This window comes from Lotus japonicus, chromosome 4 (genome assembly GCF_012489685.1).
Source record: "Lotus japonicus ecotype B-129 chromosome 4, LjGifu_v1.2".
In the NCBI taxonomy this organism is placed as follows: Eukaryota; Viridiplantae; Streptophyta; class Magnoliopsida; order Fabales; family Fabaceae; genus Lotus; species Lotus japonicus.
The window spans coordinates 80807719-80823663 of NC_080044.1; the positions used below are offsets into that span (position 1 = coordinate 80807719).

A 15945-nucleotide genomic window follows, 5' to 3' on the forward strand; every position below is an offset into this window, starting at 1 on the left:
ATATCCGGCCAAACCAAGAAAACTCCGAATCTCCTTCACTGTAGTAGGTCTCGGCCACTTCTGTACTGCTTCTATCTTGCTCGGATCAACACTGATCCCATCTTTTGACACCACATGCCCCAAGAAAGCCACACTATCAAGCCAGAATTCACATTTGGAGTATTTGGCATACAACTGCTTCTCTTTTAGTGTCTGCAAAACCAACCTGAGGTGTTGTTCATGCTCCTCTTTATTCTTCGAATAAATAAGAATGTCATCAATAAATATAATCACAAAGTGATCCAAAAACGGTTTAAAGACTCGATTCATCAAGTCCATAAAAGCAGCAGGAGCATTTGTGAGTCCAAACGACATGACCAAAAACTCATAATGGCCATAACGCGTTCGGAAAGCTGTCTTCGGAATATCTTCATTCCTTATCTTCAACTGGTGATATCCGGAACGCAAGTCAATCTTTGAGAAGCATTGAGCTCCTTGCAGCTGATCAAATAGTTCATCAATGCGAGGTAAAGGATATTTATTCTTTATTGTCACCTTATTTAATTGCCTGTAGTCAACACACAACCGCATTGTCCCATCCTTCTTTTTCACAAACAGAACAGGTGCTCCCCATGGAGAAGTACTAGGGCGAATAAAGTCTTTGTCAATGAGATCCTGCAGTTGTTCTTTTAATTCCTTAAGCTCAGCTGGAGCCATACGATAAGGAGGTATGGATATTGGCTGAGTGTCAGGAGGTAAGTCTATGGAGAACTCTATCTCTCTATCAGGTGGTACTCCAGGAAGATCTTCAGGGAAAACATCTGGAAATTCACACACTACGGGAACAGCTTCTAGATTTAACTTAGTTGCTTGAGTATCCTTCACCAAAGCCAGGTATCCATGACAACCCTTCCTAAGTAACTTGCTAGCTCTAAGTGCTGAAATGAGATTATATGGTGCCCAACTTTGCTCTCCTTGAAACGAGAAAGGTGACTCTCCGGGTATCTCAAATCTCACTATTTTGTTATGACAGTCTACAGTAGCATGATGTGAGGCTAACCAATCCATACCCAAAATTACATCAAAATCAACCATGTCTAATGCTATCAGGTCTACCGATAGCTTCCTACCCCCAATAATTATCTTGCAAGAACGGTACACAAAATTAGCTAACATAGACTCTCCAAGAGGGGCAGAGACAATCAACTTCTCCTCCAAAAAAGAAGAACATTTGTTAAGTTGAGAAGAAAACAACAATGACACAAAAGAGTGTGTTGCTCCAGGATCAAACAAAACATGAGCAGCTCGTGAACATATAGAAATTGTACTTGTAACCACTGCATTGAATGCCTGAGCATCCTGATGAGTCAAAGCAAAGACTCGAGCTTGACCTCTCCCTGCCTGTCCCTGACCTCTGCCACCGGGTCCTCCTCCACTCTGCTGAGACCCCCCATGACCACGACCAAAAGAAGAGCCAGCCTGCCTCGCAGGTGCTGTGAGAGCCTGAGAAGATGCTACATTCGCTCCTGCTGGAGCCAAAGCAGGACAATCCCTCCTAACATGACCTGAACAACCGCACTAATAGCACACCCTATTATCTCCAAAGCAAGTTCCAGAGTGGAACTTGCCACAAGTAGGGCATGATGTAGCTCTAGCACCAGAATGTCTCTGAGGGGTAACAGACCGTGAAGACCCACCAAAATCAGATCTGCGATTCTGCACGAAGCCTGAAGAATGGCCACTAGAAGCACTCCCAGATACCACTGTCCTTGAATGCCCCTGGTGACGAGGTGTAAAACCACTGCCTTGACTCGAATGAGTACCATGAGATCCCTCAAAGCGCGGCCTCTTCTGTGAATTCTGTGTAGCACTCCCCTTCTCCTTCTGTCGCTGCTCAACCAGAAGTGCCAAACTCAATACCTCAGAGAAAGTGGAAGATTTAGACCCAACTACAGATTTAAACAAATACTCTTTGAGTCCTCTGACGAACCTCTTGACACGCTCCTCCTCTGGAAGAGGATAGGGAACATATCTAGAAAGATGGGTAAAATGAGCACTGTACTCAGAAACTGTCATGCCCTCAGCTTGTTCTAGCCTCTCAAAATCACGAACAAAGCCATCTCTAACACTCTGTGGAAGGAAGCAGTTCATGAATTCCGCCGAAAAATCAGCCCATGTCCATGGAGGTGATCCCACTGGTTTCGCACGAGTCAAGACATTGTACCAATCACGTGCTACACCCTCTAGCTGAAATGATGCCAACTCCACTGCCCGTGTATCTGTGCATCCCAATGCCCTCCATAGCCTCTCCAAAGCATCAATGAATCGTTGTGGCTCATCGCTTGTACCAGATCCACTAAAAGTAGGGGGTTTCAGCTTCATAAAATCAATCAGTGTGACTGCAATCCCCTGAGTAGCCCCCACCAATTGCTGCCCTCTCACTCCAACCTCTGTCTGTTGCCCAGTAACTATCTGAAGTTGTTGTCCATCACCAAGTGTTTGCTCAGCCTCATTTGTTATTGGCTCATTGTCTGAAAGATCTATTGCTCCTATAGTTCCTCTTCTTCGTCTAGGAACTTGAACATTGAATACATTAGCAACAAACCTGCGCTCACCAGCCCTGGTTCCCCCTCGCCTGCCCCCACCACGACTTCCAACAAGATCCCTCAGAGGAGGGTCATCAGGTTGGGGAATAACATTGCGAGAAGTCGTCGCTCTAGTAGCACCCCTAGTCTTTGGTGGCATCCTCACCTAAGAATGAGTAGACATAGAATGTAAGACAAGACATTGATTCAAATGAAGGAATAGACTCGAAGCAAACAATTGAAAGAGACACAAAGACTATCATGAGGAGTTAATAGCATCTTGGAAGTAAGTTGTGCCGCGGTTCACAATTTACTAGCAAGATTCTATTACCACCTCATGTCTGCAGCTAATAGGACCTAAAGCCAAGGCTCTGATACCAACTTTGTCACGACCCAAAAATCCGAAGCCGTGACCGGCGCACGAACTATCACCCCAAGTCTGACAACCCTTTTACACATAACCCATTTATAACCAATTCACCATGATAAATACGTCCGCATAAATTTATAAAAAAAAAAACGACAGAGTCTCCTCTGTATTTCTGTAATCTCAAAATAACATAACCTGCTAAATAATATCCTTCAAATCCATAATTTCAAGGAAAGGTACAAAACCAAAATTCAACGCTCAACGTCAACTTTTAAAATAAAACAATGTCGTCAACCCCAAACTAAAATCACCTATGACTCCCTATAGCTGCAGATAACTAGAGTCAAAAGAAAATAAAATAGCAATGAGGCCACCAGCCAATGGAGGCCTACCAGCAAGACAACTGACAATCTGAATCCAGGAACAGCTTGCTACTCAGCTGCTGAAGAATCTGTGGATAAAATAATAAAGGGGTAAGTCACAAAGACTTAGTGAGGATTTAACAACCACCATGAACAGGAAAGGGGAAACATATGAAGCACGAGTTTTTCACTATCAGTTCAGAGTGGATCAAATATATATTATTAATAAAATTAGTAAGCATCATTTCAAATAAGAGATGATCAAACTGTCAAGTTTATAAATAACTGTTTCAATGAAACTGAATAAAAATCATGTCAGTCATATGAAAGCATTTAAAAATCAGAAATATAATTTAATAAGGTCACACATGTAGAACCGTGAGGCGGCTCCATCTCGTTGATAGCCCTCTCCTCCTAAGGAATGGCCTATCCGATAGGGGCGGCTCCATCTAACGGATAGTCCTTTCCTCTCTCGTATCACATGTCGAAACGTATTACCGGGGGAAGCTACATCTCGTTGATAGCCCTCTCCGTGCACTGGCGGCTCCATCTAACGGATAGCCCTCTCCTCCCGAAATCAATCTAACTAGGTGCACCTAGGCCGTTACCTCCGTTAACGGCTACGGGGTTCTATCAAGATCCCCAAAACCGTTTTCTCAAATCAGTTCAAGTCTCATCAAAAGTCTTAAAATCAACTTTCCAAGTTCATAATCTCAGTTTCACATAATTTCCAAAAAAACAAAGCAATATAAATTGTTTTCATATCAGTTCATAATCAGATTCCAAATCAACTTCCTAAAACCAACTTTCAGATAATTAAAGAACTGTAAAACATGTTTCCCCCAATTTAAATAAATAGTGATATGATGAAATAATCAAATCAACAATTATATAATTATAAAAATAAGCCACAGTGATTGAAAAATCACTCACAGCTATGACGAAACAATTGGACCGTCCTCAGCAAATGCGCGACAACCCAACATATCTTCACCCGGTAAATCTGAACACCACAATTAAATTTCACCTTCAGCAACCAAAATCTTATGTCATACTACCGAAAGCAACTATGGAAACCCCAACAGTATACCCAAGGCCCTAATTACTTATACCTTTATCTAACATACAGTACAATGCTAATCTCTAAATTTGTGGGTTGAGAAATATACCTTAAAGAAAATTAAACTATGCAACTTGAATGGCCAAGTACTCCTCTCTGCAACTCTGGTTTCCAAATTTTATTCCCAAGGTCTCCCACGTGAATGTCAAAGCTTTCCAATTTGAATTCTTTCCAATATGAATGTGTATCTAATATGGTGGAATAACACTTCCTTCACTGTCACCTATCTCACGTGGGTACTGTAGGGTTCTTTTATTTGAAGAAGAATAGGAGTTGAAGGGAAAGAGATTGTCACAAGGTAGCGCACATGAGGAGAAGGATGGCGGCGAATTCAGAGAGAAAGAAATTGGGTTTCACTGTTTGCTAAAAGGGGTGTGTGGGGGCACGTTGCAATCTAATTTTAATTAAACAATTGTTTTTTTTTCTCTTTTTTTTTTCTAATCTCCTTTTTATTAAAACAAACCAAATTAATATTAAACGGTGCGTTTCAGCTACCTTCTCCTCCTGATCTCTGATCTCTGGCGAACCACTCATCATTTGGAGGAACCAACACCACCATCGTACTCCCCTCATCATCCGCAACGAAACCCCTCAACAAATTTTCTGTTATGCCGCCCTCCGCCGTGAGCCGCCGCCGGAAGCGATTTCTGGCGAGCCAGCAACTGACTCTTCTGAACACATGGCTGAGATTTTGGAGAAACGGACGCCACAATCGTGTTCCTGGACTCGAGAGGAACAAGACCCCCTTTCACCTTCGGCGACAGCGCCGCCGCACACCACCGTCTTCTCCGGCGAGACCTCATAAGTGCTACCCTCACCCACCCGGGATTTATTTTTGTTTTGGTTAGGAAATCTCAGAAATTATATTTTTGTTTTATCCTTTAATTAATAAAAGAAAGAATATTACATTTTTACCCTTTTATCATCCTTTTGATCCTAGTCATTCATCTAAAGAATATTTCTAGATTCTAAGATCTAACGGTAATTAACAATGGACCACCGGTGGACCAAAAAATAAATTGTGTACCCTAGTGGGAACCATAGTTTACCACCGATGATCCATGATCGTGAGTAACTTTCCATAACCTTACTAACACTAAGTTTCATGTATTAAAATTTCTAGTCGTTCAATGCATTATTGACTACTTACAACTTTCAATTTATTGCACTCATTTGAAGGAGTAACTGTAATGGGGCTGCATCTGCAGGCTTACACTGTTCTGGTTCACCCAATCTGAAACACCGTGAACAAGCCCCAGCTAAGCACAATAGTACAACATTAAATTTCCATTTACATTGGCGTCTTCACCATCTCTATTATTATATGTTCGTTGGGGTAACCTTAAATAAATATAACTCAGATTCTATTTCTAACTTCTGCTACATTCAGTCAGAAGTAACATGCAACATGTTTCCTCCTAACATGAGTGATTTTTGAACCCGTGACATTCAATCTACACATGCATGTTCTAGCGGTAAAAAACCGTCAAAACACGCATGTTGATTGAATCAATCTCGTCAGAGTTCAAATATCGGGACCATTCTTCCAAATTAATTAGTCAAAACCTCCCAAATCAACTCAGGATCAAAAGACGGTACCCTTTCCAATGAACAATCCTGAAAATCCGAGTGATCCTCTATTACCATTATTGGACACTCCTCTGAAACAGAGCATGTAGCATTGCAAATTCCATCCCCTGAAACACCAGAACAGAGCAACGAAGATGGAGAACAACAAGGCAATGACTTTATCTTCTTCTGATTCTCACTGTTCACTTTCTTGGAAGCACGCTTCTTGTTCTTGGGCTTGTCCCTCTTCTTCATCTTTTCACATATGGCTTGAATTTTAGCATCCACGGAAACTTTCAAAGCATTCAATCTCTCAGAATCTAAGTTTGTTGGGTTCATCATCATGTCTTGGAAATTCAAACGCGCGTATTCGCCTCGGAGCTTGTAAGCAGCACAATCATAAGCATAAGCAGCAGCTTCAGGAGTATCATAGGTTCCCAACCACACCCTCATCCTATTCTGAGGGAGTCTAATCTCAGCGACCCATTTTCCCCAGTGCCTCTGTCTCACTCCCCGGTATGTTTTCTTCCAGGAACTGAAAACAGAGAAAACAGGGGAAGCAGAGGAAACAGAGGACCGGTTCAACCGAGTTTCTTCGTAGAATTTTTGCAGAATATCTCTTTGGCGATGGTACACTGAGGATCCCAAAGAGGTTATAGGTCCCAACTTAGTGATGGTAGTTGCGTTTGGTGGCCGTGGCTCGCAATGAGAGAAAATCGAGTCGAGGGTGTTTGTTCCGCTTGATAGTATGAGATTTGATAAACATGATCCAATGTTAACACCATCATGGAGTTCAACCTCTGTGTTTCTTTCTTGCACTCCTTCCATGTTTTTGACAGAAAAAACTTTGTCCCTCAAGTTGAGAAGTAAAATGATGAATGCTGTAAAATATGCAGGAAGGCAAGAAGTAAATCTCTAATTAACAGAAGATGCATGTGATCAAGGAAAGATGTGTGTTATGTGAAGAAATGTCATGATCGAGAGGTAAAGAAAGGGGGAGCATATATATTTTGGAAGGAGAAGATGTGGCTAGCTTTATTGCAGGTTGAAAAATGAAATGCATGTTGAAACTTTTGTGTTGTGCTTATAAGTTATAACCATATATCAGGTGGGCATTTATAGCTCTAGGATTCGCTATAGATATATTACCTTTTTTTCTTATATAATTGTCTAAAGATATAAGAAACACACCTAGAGATATAATTAATTATTTTAATTTTCATTAAAGTATTATTTGTTTTCTTATTTCACCTTTTAAATGCATTTTATATTTCTTCATTTATTGTTCTTGTAAGAATATTTATTGGAAAAATATAATTTAAAGTTTTCTTAAAACTCTTAACGGACAGATATATAAAAACAAAAAATTTCTTCTTCAAAGTAAACGGTTAATAAGAAACGAAAGTAGTAATTGCTAACGAACATGCACTGGCTATTTGTTTTTTGCGCCCCTAATTGGTTATAGATGGGAATATAAAATTGTAAATAAAACATTTTTAGAACTTTTTTCTTCGTTAAAGTTAGCTTAAACACACTTAATAAAAATGAGAAATTGGCAGTAACCATACGGGAGCGTTGACTTTTCTACCTGCAAGCAAAAGTGTTGTATACGTGTCTATGCGACAAACATATATGGAAGCGATGTTTTCCACCATTTTCCATGATTAGAAGAAGGTGTATCATCAAAGCGTGAGAACAATTCAACGTTCACACAATTTTTCCCTAAAAAGGAAAATAAACTTTTATCCCTCCGTCCCTATTTAACTGTCTAAAAGAGAAGAAACACATATATTAAGACGTGTAATTAATTTTATTATTTTTCATAAAAGTATTATTTGATTTCCTATTTCACCCTTTAAAATGTATATTATTTTTTTTCATTTATTGTTCCTGTAAGACATTTTTTAGAAAAATATCATTTAATACTCTCTTGAAACTCTAAGTGGACAGATATATAAGAACAAATTTTTGTCTTCAAGGTGGACAGTTAATAAGGAACGGATGGAGTATATTACTAGCTTCCTAGACACCGGTAGCTTGGTACTAAAGTTATCATTTTTTAGCCTACAAATGCTATTCCATAAATCGTTCTATGTACATAATTAGGTTATCTCCATACACACTAAAGTTATCATTTAAATGAGATTGAAAATGCAGGAACAAACTAATTAATTAGTTACCCTCATGTCAAGTAAGTATGGGGAGCACATGACATGATCGATTAAGCCTTCTCTTCTCCCCTGTTTTATTAGAGTATGGAAAGGTTTGAAAATTTAAAAAGCTAAGGCCCTAAGGAAGAGAGGTTAGAACCATGAGCTAACTAGCTGGGGCTAACTTTTTAGGGAGGAATATTCCTCTTTTTCTTTGACGAATAAATTTAAAATTTTCATTAAAAAATATGCATGTCAACCTACTTCAATTTGTGATACATATGTTTGAGCTTGAGCGGTGATATATAAACCACGGCAGATGTTTAAACATTCACTTTTGTAACAGTTTAAGACTGCTACAAAATAGAAAACATTAAAAAGAAAACCGCTACAAAAGTAGGTATTTAGGTGTTTGGAACTATAAAGTTATCCACTGGCATTTTTATTTAGCTTTTATCAAGTGGCAAGTTCAAGTCTACCGGGGAATAGCATGAGGCATAAGTGTCCTGACTTGTGCTGAAGATTCCATTGGGCCAAAATTGTACGTGTTATATATTTCATAAGTGGGTTGTTAGATCATTGACCCATTATCGATGTTGTCATGGACTCATGGCTACCTCGTTTTTCATATTTATTTTCCTGAAAAATAGCATCTATATTAAACAAAAATGGGCTTATAAAAATGGGCCTCTCTTTCTATTCTTTTTAATGAAATTTTGACCCCAAAGACCATTTCCCTTTTAAACACTACGTGCTTTTGAGATTTTTTTTTAAACACTAATTGGACTTTTGTTGTACTTAAGGACGTATTAAAAGAATATAAATATAAATTTTGAAATGGATAAAAAAAATTATTGGGCTTTAACGTATGCTATAATAAATGTTTTTCTCTATTATTTATTTATATGTTTATTTAGGTTAAATAGAACTGCCACCCTGAAGCATCAAAAAACTGCCACCCTAATTCTTAACTCATCTCATTTTAGTTCATCATTTTCTAAAATAGTAGTATTGATTTATCCCGCAAGCCGTCTTCTAATCCACCCGGCCTAAAAACATCTTAATTGATCAAAATGCATGTAGAAACATCACGTCATCCGCATTTACTTGTGAGACAAATAGATTGAGGCAAAACAATTAAAGACATTTTACTCGCTCAGAAGTCTAATTTAAAGGATCTTTCTCACACTTAAACAACAACTGCCATGAGTTTTGAGCCGAAAAATATAACTTATATAAGTTGTTCATTTACTTAACATGTTATTCATTTTTAATTAGTATTACCACTTAAATCTTAATTTACATGATCTTTCAATACTTGCACCGACTTAAACATTAGAGTGTTTTTATAGGTTTCTACAATAGAACATGAGCTCACATTCAACAACCAACTCATTCCACCAAAAGAGATGTTGATCAGATTCTCATTACTAAACAATAAATAAAAAGTGAAAAAACACATTTTAATGGAAAAATCGCGTATATTAATAAATTTTAATCTAAATATAGTCTGGTTTGGTTTGAAAAATAATAAATTCAAACAAAGAGATATTTGTATTTAACAAAATTCATTGAAGCATGCGAGTAGAGTGGGGAAGAGTTAGTTAGCTACAATAGTATGGCAACGTGTCACAACTAGTATTAGGAACATGGAGCATGGGGGATGAGACTGCACGTGCATGGCGAGGTCGCAGTAGGAAGGAAAGGAAGGGTAGTAAAGCATCACATGGTGGGACCCACCAAACCAAACATTACCAGAAAGGAGCGCACGAGCACTCACATGTTAATGTAGTATTTGGCTGTTGCTCATTGGGCCACGATTCTCATGTTCCCTGAAATCGCGCCCATCAAATACCGTTGATCGCGTTCTCTCTCACGTCGCCGTCACCGTCTGGGCCCCACACTGATTTTAACGCTAATTACGGACAATTAACGGCTAGGATTCACGAACATCAACACCAACGTTATCACACATTCTTACCGTATTATTTTTTTTTTATTTGAGCATTATTCTTACCGTATTATAATCCTCTCAACTCTCGAAGATTATATAAAATATATGTATTTTTTAAATAAATATTTCATTTCCACTTTCAAAAAAAAAATAAATATTTCATTATACACATAATTAAAATGTTAAACTCTAAACAAAATGTTTAAGAAGGTCTAAGTATCTACCATGTGATATAAATATATATACTTGGTTTGTCTTATTTCTGTAAAGACTGTAGACATACTTCATCACTATATAACAGTATTAGGTTACAAATCCGCCGACGATGCAATAGTCATAATTTGTTTTCTCCGTTGTCTTCTGGCTGATTGTATTATACAAATAATTATGATTACTAGTGCAAAATCTCTTTAAACAATCATTACGATTGGACGGATTATATATCAATTATTGGTGTTAAATCATCACATTTATAAAAATACTAGCAAGTGTATTAGTTTTATTAGTGAAATGACATAATGTTAATAATTGAAGAATAGCTTGTAAGGATTGGATTTTTTTTCGGTTACAAGAGGAAAAATGTAAGGATTGGAGTTTGGCATGGAAATGAATAAAATATTTCATTTTTAGCATTAACTAATTAAATTATTGACTAGGAAATTTGTTTTTTTAATTTAGGAGAGGAAAGCAAATTTGTCGTGAGATACAAGAGTATTTCAATTTGAAGATATAAAAATGAAATTAAAATATATATAAATATTTTTTTTACATCATAAATTACACCTTCTAGAGATCGATCTCTAAACCTCTTATGCTCTTGATCTATCGTTCAGAGACGAAAATGATCAATAATTAATCTTATTGATATAAAATTAATTGAATTATTATATATGAATACATTTAATATTATTAATGAAAATTAATTGATACTAATAATTTTAATTAATTGAATAATGAACAAGTAAAAATTTAGGGAATAAATGTATTTTTTTTGTGGGTTTGGCGAGCTAGGAATGCTTGGTGTATGAAGCAGACGAGGCTCTCAAGACAAATACTACATACGAACATTGTTGCCATGTCTACTGATTTATATACGTGTTTTGCTTCACGTCGTGAAGTGTTGCAGGCTCCGCAGAGGCTGGTTAAGTGGGAGGTGAGCTTAACGAATTGTGTGGTTTTGAACGTAGATGGGAGCGTGAAGGGGAACCCGCGTGTGTGTGGTTTTGGTGTGTCAGTGTGTGCTTCTGGAGTGAGGTTGGGCAATGGAAGGGAGGTTTCTTTGGGTTTCTTGATGACTCTAGGATCCTTCATTTAGAGTTGCTGGCCTTGTTTCATGGTCTTTCTCTGGCTTGGAATAGGGGGTATCAGGTTGTTGAGTGTCAATCAGATTCCATGGATGTTGTGCGATTGGTGGAGTCTATTCCGCCATCGGGTCATTTGTTTGCTTCGCTAGTTTGGAACATCAAGGATCTTCTGAATAGGCCTTTGGTGGTGTTGCTAAAGCACACGCTGAGAGAAGGGACTGCTAGTGCTAATGTTTTAGCTATGCACATGAAGTGGATCATCCGGGGGCAGTGGTGGTGACTGAGGATCCTCCTCAGGGCTTGGCCTTGCTTCTATTAGCGGATGCATCGGGGGTCGTCTCTATGAAGTTGTAGTTTTTCTTTTTCTTTCATGACATGTACTAAACAAAAGTTAAACATAAAAGAAGTCAATGTAATAATTTTTTTTTTACATGATGGAGCTAAGCCGGTACCTGAAGAAACACTAATAACTAGGTTCATAAGGTTAAGGAGACAAATCCTTGTTCCTTGTCTACATCAATACTGAGCAAACGGTGGCAACCAAGCTAGAAAGAAAAAGCAAGGCAGTGCTAGCAAGCCAGATTAAAATTCCTAGAGCTAGACATGAGCAAATTCAATTCCTCCATGCTCCATGAATAGCGACTCCCTAGCTAATGATTAATGAAGCCATCAGTGTCCTCATAGTGGTGGTTATGATCACAATCGGCTGAAACTAGACCAATAGCCTACAAAGAATCACTCTCAACTTATTTGATTAACTAAAAATTGTTTAATTTCGTTTTATTAAGTAGTAATTTTATAGTTGACGTGGGGTAAAAATAGTAAAATAATATAAAAAGGTTCAAGTGTTGGGGAGGACTGAGGACCAGAGGGTCAAGTACTGTTAGCGCAAAGTTGAAAGAGTGCGCGGGCCAAAGTTGCAGGTTGATTGCAGAAAATAGGGAGAATGAAAATTCAATACGGTTAGTGGGGTCCTTGGGTCGTTAGGATTTTGGTGTCGGCTTTTAGAGATTCAGTCCCAATCTAGTTAGTTGCCCACTGTACCCCCCTATCACAATTTAATTCAAGACTCTCAAACTTAATTAAACCATCCCTCAGGATCCTAATCCTATCATATCTAACATTCATTTTACTTATTTGTTTGTTTCATCCTCCAACTTGTTGAAGCTTAATATTGTATCTGCCCACTAGGAAAAGAAAGCCCCACGAAATAAAATTAAGAATAATAATTAATTTTCTCATCACACGTAACAACAAAAATATGTTTTATTTTCATAGATGAGAATTGAAATTCCAACCTTATGGTTAAATGATGCGCTAAGTAATCAATACACTTAGCAATATAACGCTTATGTCAATTATTAGTGATGATTTCAATAACTGTATAGCCACTATGGTTAGTACTTTGATGGTTAGCAAAAGGTCCAAGTCCAACAATGATGAAGGTTTTACCTTGGTGTAACTGTCATGTCATCCATTGGATATCTATTTATTGATCAGCTCTTGCATTATTATTCATTATTTAAGTCTTTTTTTTAAAATATTCATTATTTAAGCCTGGTATTTACTCATAATTGACTTATTATTATTACAGGGAGCTACATAGCGTTTAAACTTTAAATGATTAGTGTATATGTCTATCATTTTTACTCAAATTTAATTTATGAGGTGTAGGGTACACCGAATAATTTTGAAAACTATTGAAAATAATATTATATATCATATTGCCTTTCCAAATATCTTTGGGGAAAATTAGAATGAAGGTTATTTTGTTATTTGGAAAGTGATAGGATAAGCGGCCCCTTGGGGATCTATCATTAGAGTCTGGACATCGTTTAAAATCTATCTTGGGGCATATGCCTCTGTATTACATCATTTTAATATCTTTAGTAGGACCAAACATTTATATATTATTATATTTCATATACTTATTGCGATTTATGTTTCTATTTAATTATAAGCCAATTATACACAATTTTTTATAATTAATAAAAATAGTAATAATTAGTAAAAAATAGGAAAAAAAGTAGCAACTTGCTATATTGCTTTTAATTCCTAAAAATTTCTCTCTACGAGTTATTTTTCTTTTCAAAATCTTACAATTAATCCTTTCATACTAAATATTTGATTAATATCATCAAATGACTTATATTTAAGAATTTTAAAAACACCTAGAAATTACTTATAATTTTAAGAAAAAAAATATATTTTATTTGTTGACTTAATTCCCATCACAGTTTGCATGGTTATTGCCTTATTGGTTAATCGCATGAGGGGGGAAGCCAAGAAGCTCCTGCGGCACGCGCCCAAGCTAGGCAAAGCTTCTGTTTCCTTTTGCCTGCAAATCACATAGCTAGGGCCTAGTGGTTCAACTTAAAAAAAAAATATATAAACATGCATATAGCCAATATTATTGATGATTTGCTATACTGTTTATAAATGTCATATTTTTAACTAATGTGAAATTTCTTACAGTAGTGAAAGAAGTGAATGTAGATTAGAGTAAAAAAACATATATATTATTAGAGTGTAAGGGAGACTCCAAACTCGGCTACACATTGCCATGGAATTGGTCCACAAACCGTCCCTCCGCGCACACAGCCTTTAGCTGGCCTGGGCCTCTAAGGAGGCTTTTAAACATTTAGTGAAAATTTAAGAGGACACACCTAACTACAATAGCCGATCTGTGACCGATGAAACTTTAAGGTATGCAGGCAAAAATTGTAGTTTGTTACACATGCAACCTTCACTTTTCAACTATACATGTAGTTAGTTACACCTACTCTTTCGTTTAACCCAAGTTCTGTTATGTTCGATTAGGAAAAAATATGGGGGAACATAAGAAGAAGCTACGCTCTGTTTTTGCGCACGTTTTGCTCTGCACTTGCCTAGTGCCAACTATTAACATTGTCATATCTCGTTAATATTGTCTACCACTTGTAATTAACTATTACAATTTACAAGGACTTCCCTTACTGCACGGACCATTCAATTTCAGAACTTTCAGTTAATGTTTCACAAAATGATATGCTATCACACATGTTGCAGCTTGCAAGGAAATAGAATAATTTGGCTAGATTCCATTGTTAAGTTCATATTCATCACGAAGACAATGTTTCTATAGGAATTGAATTCAGCAAACTCCCAACTGTCACACTATTTGTCATCACATCTGCCAATAAATCAACCAAGCTAGTTTGCAAAATCAAATTTCACTTTGAAATGATCTCGATCAGCAATTGATCTACCAATTAAGTGCAATATTAACGCAGTTATCCGTTCTAGCTAACTTAGGTTTTTGTCACTTAGATGATATAGTTGCTAAGCATTTTGAAATTTTGAATTGTTGACAGGCCTAATTTCTGCAGTAAGATCTCAAATAAAAGTTAGCTAGTGTGATGCAATTTGGGTATGCGGAAGACACTTATACTTTAAAAGATGCGTATAGTGCAAAATCAGGGGAGTGTGCCAAAATTTCCAAAAGGTGACCTAACGCACTCAACAAAGGCACCACACCACACAAAGAAAAGATCCAACACTCGTTTTTAAGGAGACAAGATGTTAGGGTCTCAACCAACAGTGAATTTTCCACTAACAAAACAAGGAAGGTTCTCTTTGTCCGATTAATGGAGTCATGGAGCAGTATGTATGAAACCTTTTTTAAGTTGATTCAAATTTTGTAGTTTCACACTTGATCACCTTGAGAATGCAAGAGGTGCATGCGGTGCATTATTGAACATTATCTAGTACTTAATGTGATAATTAAAGTTAAAGCTAAATGTACGGACCCCGTGGTGAGGACACGATCTTGTAAAGCATGTCTAACCGCAACATCACATCCCAAAGGGAAAATAAAAGCAAAATATAGGGTATGAAGGGCCACAACTTATTTATTTTCTAATATAAAGAGAACTTAAGCAACTTAATATTTAATATTTAAAAATGCGTTGAATATTTAATCAAACTTTAGGATCATTTAACACAATTATTGATATTTGATTTTGGTGTATTAGATATCTGTAAAAATAAAAGACTAGAATTAACGTTGGACAAGGGGTATTTAACTGTGGGAAATGTCGCTGGTGAGCGTCGCAGAACCGGCGCCAAGCAGTCAATACGGAAATTTGCCTCCTTGACTTACGTATGACTTGTCCAGTTCTTTTGTGTGTGCCTATTTTTTTTCTTACAAGAAAAACAATTTATTTTTAAGTCGGTATCATGGTGAGACTAACTTTTTAAGTGAGTTTTTTTCCATTCATAAGACTTAAATTTAATATTTTATTTAAAGGAAATTAAGCGTGTATCATTTGAACCAACTAACTGCTAACTACTGATCACTGTATTCCTATTTTTTAAGTTAGTAAACTTTTGAAAAAGTGAAAAAAAAAAAAGTAATGGAGAGTGGAGAGGGTATAGGGTGTGAGTGTGAAAGAGAGATTTTCTCATTTTCGGCGGAAGCCGTTGAGCGGTTGGGAATAAAGCGTTCTGACATGGGGACGCCCCTTTTCAGTTTTGACCACATTTTCCTTCCTTTGTCATATTCTCTCTTTCA

General features: G+C 37.0%; 2 protein-coding genes across 3 annotated transcripts; both read right to left on the reverse strand.

Moving 5' to 3' along the window:
• Positions 1–1551: 1551 nt before the first annotated feature.
• LOC130710858 (uncharacterized) lies at positions 1552–5197 on the reverse strand. Of its 2 annotated transcripts, none has more exons than XM_057560240.1 (4): positions 4466–5197; positions 4230–4323; positions 3327–3385; positions 1552–2730 (listed from the first exon to the last, which is right to left on the reverse strand). In XM_057560240.1, exon 4 carries the CDS (start codon positions 2722–2724, stop codon positions 1558–1560), a length of 1167 nt encoding a protein of 388 aa, XP_057416223.1. In that variant the 5' UTR covers positions 2725–2730; positions 3327–3385; positions 4230–4323; positions 4466–5197; the 3' UTR covers positions 1552–1557. The 2 variants fall into 2 exon arrangements, with proteins under 2 accessions (XP_057416223.1, XP_057416222.1); XM_057560239.1 differs by having other exon boundaries at positions 4230–4299; positions 4466–4851.
• A 325-nt stretch (positions 5198–5522) lies between these two features.
• LOC130710859 (ethylene-responsive transcription factor ERF061-like) lies at positions 5523–6981 on the reverse strand. Its single transcript, XM_057560241.1, has one exon. The coding sequence runs from the start codon at positions 6811–6813 to the stop codon at positions 5968–5970; it is 846 nt and encodes a 281-aa protein (XP_057416224.1). The 5' UTR covers positions 6814–6981; the 3' UTR covers positions 5523–5967.
• Between the last annotated feature and the right edge of the window lie 8964 nt (positions 6982–15945).